Source organism: Choloepus didactylus, chromosome 3 (assembly GCF_015220235.1).
Source record: "Choloepus didactylus isolate mChoDid1 chromosome 3, mChoDid1.pri, whole genome shotgun sequence".
In the NCBI taxonomy this organism is placed as follows: domain Eukaryota; kingdom Metazoa; phylum Chordata; class Mammalia; order Pilosa; family Megalonychidae; genus Choloepus; species Choloepus didactylus.
In genome coordinates this window covers 76,904,109-76,913,310 of record NC_051309.1, presented here as the reverse complement: position 1 = coordinate 76,913,310, position 9,202 = coordinate 76,904,109, and the positions used below count along the sequence as shown (strand labels likewise).

Below are 9,202 nucleotides of genomic sequence, written 5' to 3'. Positions count from 1 at the left end.
GGAAGTCTTATGATGATTGTTGAACCTGTCTGACTAACCATTTCCGAAAATAAAAGATGCCATTCTTCTGCCAAATGCTGGATTAGTAAAACATTTTTTCTTTATGTTAGAAAAAGTATCAAGTTGAGGTGATGAATCATAACTATATCAGACATGGGTTCAGCTAGAGCATGAACTTCATTTATGAAAATATAAAAAAAACCCACCAACCACTCCTATGAAACAATGCTATGTTTTTCCCAGCTTGAATTGTACTCTGTAAAAGAAGAAACATCAACTTTTAAATACAAAGCAATATAGTGTTATTTTATTTTCAATTTCAGCTCTAACATGCATGAGGTGAGATGACCTCTGACGTCATTACCCACAGATCTACAAAATCTTGCTTCCAGAGTTACCTGAATAAATAAACGGAGACAACAAAAGCAGTAGCACAGAATTTCATGAGACCCAATACATTTCTAAGAAGACTAAGTATATTTCAAAAGCTCAAGCAAATTAAGAATTCTATAGTTTACAGTTTCAAATCCAAAAGCAAAGGAAGAACTGACAAAAAAATATTTTAATGCAAAGTACAAGACCATCTGTCACCATTTGTGGAAAATGTGTTCCCAAACATATACATAAACACCTATACATTTGTGCTTGACTCATGCACAGATGGTTAAGTTGGGAAGGATCAGGCTTTGAAAACTGTTCCCTAGAAAATTTATTTATTCAGGAAAACTTGTATATGAATCACTGTACATATTTTATACACCATAGAATGATTATGATCTTAAGATAATTTTTGTTTATGTTTTGTTGTTTGTTTTTGCCAAAGAGGGCTTTCAGTAATGTTTGTTTTACAACATTCATAGAAAGAATTGAAGTACGAAGCCACAGAAAGCAACAATATTTTAATATATAACACAGAATAGAGTTAGAATAATCACACTAGCTCTTTTTTAATCTCATTGCTATTTGTTTCTTCTTCCAGTTCTTCCATCATTAACTCCTGTTTGGGTTTTCCAGCGCTTTTCCTATAAAGCAGATTTTCTCCGTGAGGGTTTTGAAATGTAGGTTCCCGGGCTAGCTGGTTAGATATGTTTATGACTACATTGTTTTTAGCTCTTAGGAAGTACGCTTCTTTGGCTTTTGCTCTTCCTTGGCAGAACTGGAGCTGAAAAGCATCTTGAAAACCACGGCGGAAATTCTCATTGAAGAAACCATAAATGATTGGGTTGACACTGCTGTTGCAAAATGCCAGCCAGTGTGCAAAGGGGTAGATGTAAATATTGATAACCTGAAGTTCATTTGGAGAAAGGTCGGCATAATCTGAGAGCATCATCAGAGTCCACAGGGGTAGCCAGGAGAGAATGAAAAGCAGGGCTACGATCAGGAGCATCTTAATGACCTTCTGCTTCTTCTTGGACACCGCGTGCCACTGCTCCTGGTTCTGATTACCAGGGTGGGGCACTGCAGTCTTGAACAGTGAAATCCCAATTCTTCCATACATGATGACAATGAGGGACAGGGGGGCCAGGTAGATGTTGGCAAACAGCACAGTGGTGTAGATCTTCCTCATTTCCTGATTTGGCCAGTCTTCGCGGCACCAGTAGACTGGGCTGGTTTTGTTATTGGAGTTGAGTTTCACTCGGTAATATCTTTCTTCTTTTACATGTAACATTATTGCAGATGGAGACATGATGGTGATGGCCAGGACCCAGATGATCGCAATAATGACAGATGCTGTCTTGATAGTGAACTTTGGTTTAAAAGGGTAGACAACACATCGGAACCTGCAATTAAAGGCAAAGATCAGAGAGAAACTGCCAGATAGTTTCTGACTGAGTTATGAATCAAATTCATTTAAGTAATTATTATGGGTGTCCACCCACATTCTCCTCCAAAACATAGAAACGTACCATTTGCAGTAGAGAGGCATGCATTGACATTTTCTGTAATTGACATATGAGATAACTTTCAACTCAAAATTTGAATAAATGGAGTCTATCAGACACTACTAAGAATAAAAGTAGTAATTATAATAAAGATAACTAGCATATATTGAACATCAAAATTGAAAACTCTCTCCAGGTATTGTGCTAAATGTTTGGAATGGACTGTTTCTTTAAGCTTCTCCATTTAAAATATGGGAAAATAGACTAAGAAAAGTTAAAAATCTTGTCTGTAATCACACAGGATTTTAAACAGGTAGTTTGATTCCAGAGCCCATCCTCTTAATCTCTACAGTGTGTTCACTAGACTGCTACCTTTATAGGGCTGTGGTAGACTGTTAAATTTGTGCCAGTGAACCATTTCTCTCTCATTTCCTTGTGTGGTCTCCTCCCAAATTATCTGTGGGCTTGGCCATGTAACTTACTATACTCAGTGGGACATTAACAAACATGATGGAAGCAGAGATTTTTATGTGCTTGCACATAGAGGCTTGAACTTTTGGAATCCTTCCTCTTAAAATCCAGCTGCCAGGTTGTAAAGAATCTTGAACTACATGAGAGGCCATGTGGAGAGAGACCATGAAAGCTGAAAGGCTAGCCATGTTGAAGATTCTAGCCCAGCTTAGCACTCAAGTGAATGCTATAGTAGGAGTGATTTCACAGAAGAGGAGAACCACACAGATGAGCCCAATCTAATTACAGAATCATGAGAAACAATAAATTATTCTTGTTTTAAGTCACTAAGATTTTGGTGGTTTATTTCATAATTATGAGTCTGTAAGTTTCCAAGAGTTCTGATTATGGGCCTTCCTAACATTTTATGTACTCTGCTGAGCAAGGAAATTTAAATCAGTATGTAGAGTACTGTGATTCATTTTATTGTTATTTCACTATTAAGAATCTTGATATAGTTGTTACTGATGTTATGTTAATTACAAAATTTTCATACTAATGGAATTGTATAACATTTCTTATTTTTCAAATTATTATCACCTATTTAAACTTTGATATTTATGTGACTCTATGAAATTCAAATGTTATGAAAATTATTACCTTCCACATCTGCTGAAAAGGGAATTTACGACTTTCAAGTGGCAGAGTCGGAACTCCAAATGAACTCATCTGACATATCTTTGTAGAATGACTAATTATCTTGGGCTTTGACTGCTCTGTTGTCATTTTGCCTAACTCCTTCATTTCATGTGTAAGAGCTGTGTTTTAAACTCCAAGTTTTTCTCTAGTCTTCTAATTAATGAATTCTTCTACTCACCCACCTTTAAATTATGGGTAAATTCATAGGCACAATTTCTAGGTAATTTGCTCTTTTTTTTATACCAACTAATAGGGCAACACTGGTAAGGTAAGGATGAAGAAGATTGAAAATGATCCATGCAGAGAGGTAGTCAATAAATATCATGTAATTTTTGCTAACTTAGGGCTAAAGAGTTTAGACTTCTTTATCCAGAGTTTGGTAATGGGGATTCACTGAAGGATTTTATCTGATTAAGCCCAGGATCAGTTTTACAATTTAAGAAACATAGTTGGGCAAGTATGAGGAAAATAAGTTGGAGGTTGGCTTGACTGAAGACCTAAAGATCAGTTAGTAAACAATCTCAGAATTCCAATGGACAAAGGGTAATGGTCTGGTGCAGTAGAAAATTCAGGATAGTTAGGATCCAGAACTAACTAGACTTGGAGAGTGACTGGATAGAAGTAGAAGAGAGAAAAAGTTATCAAGGATAAATGTCAGGTTTTTCACTTGAATTGAGTGAGTTATTCTGCCGTTAACTGATTTGGAGAACATGAAAGAAGGAGCTGTGTGTGTGTGTATGTGTGTGTGTGTGAGTGTGTGTAGTAACTGGTGGTGAAGATAGCGAATTCAGTTCTGGCCATGTTTATTTTGACAGGCTTGTTGAATGCACAGGTGAAGTTATCCCGTAGGAATTTAGAACACTGACAAGGAATTCAGGGAAAGATTTTACCTGGAGAAATAGTTTGGAAGTTTTTGTTTGTTTGTTTGTTTTGTTTTTTTCAGTTTGGCTTCCTCTAAGAGCAGACCTTAAGAAAAGGAATTGTGTGCAAATAGTTTATAGGGTGATGAAGGTGTGGTTGTTTTAAGTGCTTTGACACTTCATTCATAATTGGTGGAATCTAATTTCCTTCCACTTGGATACGGGTTGGCCTATGGCTTACGTCTAAGCAATAGAACGCAGTGGAAGTGATGCTACGTGATTTTACAGGCATTATCTCTTGGGATGAAGCTCAGAGTTTGCCCGCGGAGAAGAAAGGAGGACCCACAGGAGCTCAGAGAAGCTAAGATATATAATCCAGACTTTGCCTCTGGAGCAGCTAAGAGAGACGCTAAAAGAGACATTTGGAGAGACATTTTGGAGAAAGCCATTTTGAAGCCGGAAGCCAGGAGAGAAGGGCCAGCAGATGTCGCCACGTGCCTTCCCGTGTGACAGAGGAAGCCTGGATGCCATTGGCCTTATCCTTCAGAGAAGGTATCCACCTCTTGATGCCTTAATTTGGACATTTTCATGGCCTTAGAACTATGAATTTGTGAACTGATAAACCCCCATTGTTAAAACCCAATCCATTTCTGGTATATTGCATTTCCACGGCAGCCTTAGCAAACTGAACAGGCAGGTTAATATTTTTCCTATTTCTCCCCAAGAGCTAAAGTTAAGGCACCAAGACTTTCCACCGAATGCTCAAAGAGCATTTCATGTGCACAGACAGCATTAAAATACTCTGCACATAATAAGTCCTAAAGCATTGCTTAATCCAGAATCATCCTCATTAATAAGCAATCGTAAGAGAAAAAGACTCAGAGCTGTCCTTATTTCTATAAAACTCATAAAACTAGAAAACATGGGAAAAGGTAGTTCTGAAATTCATACTTTCTGTAATAATATTTAAATATAATGAAAAACTGAAGTTGCAATGTATCCCTTCTGTCTGTGTTTTTATGCTGTTATTGTATTTGTCTACATTTATAACTTTAAGTTTTACATACTGGTACCATACTGTAGGTATTATCATGCAACTTTTCTTGAACTTTTGAGATTTATTTATGTTGACATATGATGACCTGGTTCATTCATTTTAACAACTGTACAGTTATGCATTGAAAGGATATAGCACAATTTATTAATCCATTCTACCCTCATTTATTTTCAAAATGAAAATGAATGCTTATTTCTAATTCTGTGTTAAGATGGTGTGCAAGAAACAATGAAAAAGAAATTTAAGGATATTTCAGTATCAAATGTAATGTAATGTGGAAGTAAAACTCAAGATTCAAGTAGAAAATGCAAAGTATATGATAGTTTTTAATTCAATGTCAAGGTGACATATACAATTAAATAATTAAGGTATAGCATTTGTTAGAAACATCCATATCAACCAATAATTTAGTATAATGGAAGTAAAAGGATTCAGTAACTTAGAAAATAATAAAACCCCAAATTTTAATGTAAAGATCATTTTATTAATTAAAGCATTTCATCTTTGTTAACTAGCTATCTAAAAACAGCACATATGTGCACATATGTATGTTGCACACACATATATGATGGGTTACTTCCATTTGTGAACTTAGAGAGGCATCTGTATAATTTGCTGCATTAGTAGAGTCACTCATCCTCTCCCATTTGAATTGCTACAAGTCTTTTTCTGTTCTCTTTTCTCCAATTTCATACTACTTCAATCTCTTTCTACTTGCTGTTAGTTTGATTTTCTAGATGAAAATCTGATCATTAATCCTCTGTTTAACAGAATTAGTAACTCCCTATTTCTTTAAGACAAGTTTCAAAAGCTTGAAATGACAGATGAGACCTGAGCACATTGAAAATCCACCCCTTGCCTCCTTCTGTGACCTAATGTGCCACCCCACTTTCCCATGTTCAAACAGCCTCTGCACTTTTCTAGACAGGTTCCTTCCTCTTTCAAGTGCCGTACATATGCTCTCATCTTAAGACATGTCTCTCCACTTTGTTCTCAAGGTATTTTGCATCCCTCAAGATTTAGACAGGTATTACTTCTGTGAATCCAGCACTTCCTGCCTTGACAGGTAAAACTGATCACTCTCTCTTTTGCACAGCTGTTATATACTGGACACTTATTAAAGAGAATTATCCATTAAGTATTTCTTAATGTGTCTGTGTATGTGTACCCCCACCAGATTGTGGACTTCCTGAGGCAATGCTTTGCCTAATTTGTTTTAGATGTTTCATATCCCAGCCCAGTAGCTGGCACATCATAAACTCTAAACAGAGAGTATAAATGAATAATGATTGACTAAATTAACTTTTATATTGAAATATGGAAAACATTTCATATTTATTTCAGCACATTTGCATTTTTCAATTAGAATATTCCAGATTCCAGTGAGTAAAATTGTATTATCCACAATGTTCAACTTTAAAATACAGAAAATTCAGTAGTTTTATTTTCTTAGTACTGAACACGTAGAAGGTATATGCCTTGCTCTTAAAGGGGTAGTTAATATGGAGATAAATTTGTAGATTATATGTGTTTTTCTCTGATTAGGTGACTTAATTGCAGAAATGCTCATTTTTCCAGATTAAAATTTGGTGTTGACTTACCTATCCACCGCAATTGCAATTAAAGTAAATACTGAAGCTGCAACTGATATTCCCTGGACCAATCCACTGATCTTGCACATTGTGCTTCCAAATGGCCATCCTGAAATGGAAATGGGTCAGTCAATCTCTGGAAAGATCATATTTTCTATCTCACTGAATATATGAACTGAAATAAATGCAATTGACTGCTGTAACTATTTTTTAAATGATAGCCAGGGAATAATCAATGTTTTCCAGTATTTTCACTAATACCAACAGAAATCTGTTTTTTTAATACACTAATAATAATGTTAAAACATATATGATAGCTACTTAGGCACTGTAATAAATGTTGTACATTTATTAACATATTTAATCCCTGTAGCCAGCTTTTGAAGCAGATTTTATGATTTCCTTCACAAAACAGATTAAGAAAGGTATAGATATTATATAACTTGCCACACAGCTAAGTAGCAGTATACTAAGAATTTGAACCCAGGCAATATAGCTCCAAGAGTCCAAACCATTAACCTTCAGGCAATAATGCCTCCTAAATGAATAATATTGGTTTTCTAATCATATTGCATACAGGAGAAGTAAACTAAATGCTTATTTATATGTAATATATAAGACAATTCACTTTGAAGTTAATTCTACAACTGAGAGCACTTTGTATGAACAAAAGTAGTCTATTCCCATTAGTTCCTAAATGAATCTTGATAACTAGAAAGTTTATAAAAGAAATCAGCAAAATTACTATAACAGTATAATATTTAAAACCTGCTATTACAGGAAAATAAAAAACAAATCCTACCCTGACAAATATTCTACTTTACCCCTAAATGAATGCTACATGTTTCTCAGATTTTAAAAAATACATCTTTTTAAAAATTCCCTTCAATTAATTTTTCTAAAAACAAAATATTATTACCTAATTCAATTATTTCAAATATACCCAAATAATCCAAGTACATCTAAAATAATTTTCATAGCACCTAACCAGACCATCTTAAAATAGGTGCTCAAATGACTCTACAGAATGGAAACCAAGTGAGAATATATTCTCCCAGTCCTAAAATTTGTTTGGTTGTACTGTAGTCTTTTTCAATGAAAATGAAAAAAAAAAAAAAAAGTCTAGCCTTTCGGTTGATCTTGGAAGAATAAGCTCATGCTTTACCTTTTCTCACTCACCAAAGTCTACTAAAATAATAGTGTGGGTATAAAATGGCATAAATCCACAAGAACAACAGCAAAAAAGGATACTAGACAGTAACAAATATTGGAAATTTCGAAGTAGATGGCCAAGTGGCAATTGTCTTAGTACATTTAAGCCAGCTTTAGAGGAAATGTAAGAAGTAAACTCATTACAAGGGCAGAACTTGAGATGCAAGCTACAACTGAAAGCAAAGTTAGGAAAACAAGATGATAGGTAGAAATTCCGTATAAATGCAGTAAGATACCCTTGGCTTCTATCTCCTAGGATAGAAGAATGACAATTTACTCTCTGAGGAGGCAGGAGCACAGATTCTCTGGACTCTTGAGCTACCAGGTACAGGTGACTCCCATGACAGTAGACCAAAGGATTTCCTTCTAGGGTACCTAACCCATACAAGAAAATGACCTGCAGATTTTGACAGCTGGGGATTTCCTGATGACTAACGAAGGTAAGAACGGTCTTAACCTCAAACCTCAAGCACACAGAGCTTCCTGGAAGCCATATGGTGCCTCACTCTGAAATGTAAGCAGACAGCCATGTAGCAGTTGACATTAGAGGAACTTCAACTATAAAAGAAAGAGACTAAAACAAATAGGAAGAAAGAAATTTGAGGGAAAAGAGGTATGAATCAGATGAAAACTGCAAAATAAATTTATTACTAACAACTTCAGAGACATAACTCATTTTATCCATGAAACATGAGTATGGTAATATAAGGAACATTGTAGAAAATAAATGAAAATTAGTTCAAAGAATTTAAAATATAATAAAGAATTCAACATAAAGGTTGGAAGAGAAAGTCAAATCTCTTTGAAAGTAAATCAATAAGAGAAGAGGTGGAAATGGCAGAGAGAAGATGAGAAAAAAGGACAACCCAGAAAACTTCAATAACGGACTAATAGGAGTTGAAGAAAGAGAAAACAGAAAGGAACTTTATAAGAAAATTCCCCAGGATTGAAGGGCATTGATTTTCTGTTTAAAAGAGCACAGTGTGTGTCCAGCACAATGAATGGAGGGAAAAATAGATATACTACAGGACATAATTACATGAAATTCGGAACACTGGGTATAAAGAGATGGTCCTAAAAGGTTTCAGGAATTAAAAAAAAACAAATAAAGATCATGAGCAAGAATCAAATAAAGTAAGATTTTTCAGGAGTAACACCCAATTTCTCCACTAAAGGAGTAGAAAAATCCCTTCAAATTTCTGTGAGAAGAGATTTCCATTTTAGAATTCTATATACTACTGACAACAAACAAGTGTGAGGACAGAATCTCAATAATATCTCAAAAAGAATCTGCAGACATACAAGACCTCAAACATTTTTATCCCAATGCATCCTTTCTCAGGAAGCTAATAAAGAAATGAACCAAGAAACAGGAAACCATGGTATTCTGAAGACAGAGGACTGAGCACAAAGAGAAGGAAAGAAAACTCCCGGGGCCTGGAGAAAAAC

At 35.2% G+C, this 9,202-nt stretch overlaps 1 protein-coding gene across 1 annotated transcript in view; it reads right to left on the bottom strand.

Annotated features, from left to right (window-relative positions):
* Positions 1 to 711: 711 nt before the first annotated feature.
* Positions 712 to 9,202, bottom strand: part of NPFFR2 (neuropeptide FF receptor 2) — a 102,801-nt gene continuing 94,310 nt past the window's right edge. The window contains exons 4-5 of the mRNA XM_037828966.1: positions 6,551 to 6,650; positions 712 to 1,781 (exon numbers count right to left, since the gene is read on the bottom strand). Coding sequence (XP_037684894.1) covers positions 932 to 1,781; positions 6,551 to 6,650 — 950 coding nt within the window. The 3' untranslated portion in view covers positions 712 to 931. The remainder of the gene's footprint in view (positions 1,782 to 6,550; positions 6,651 to 9,202) is intronic.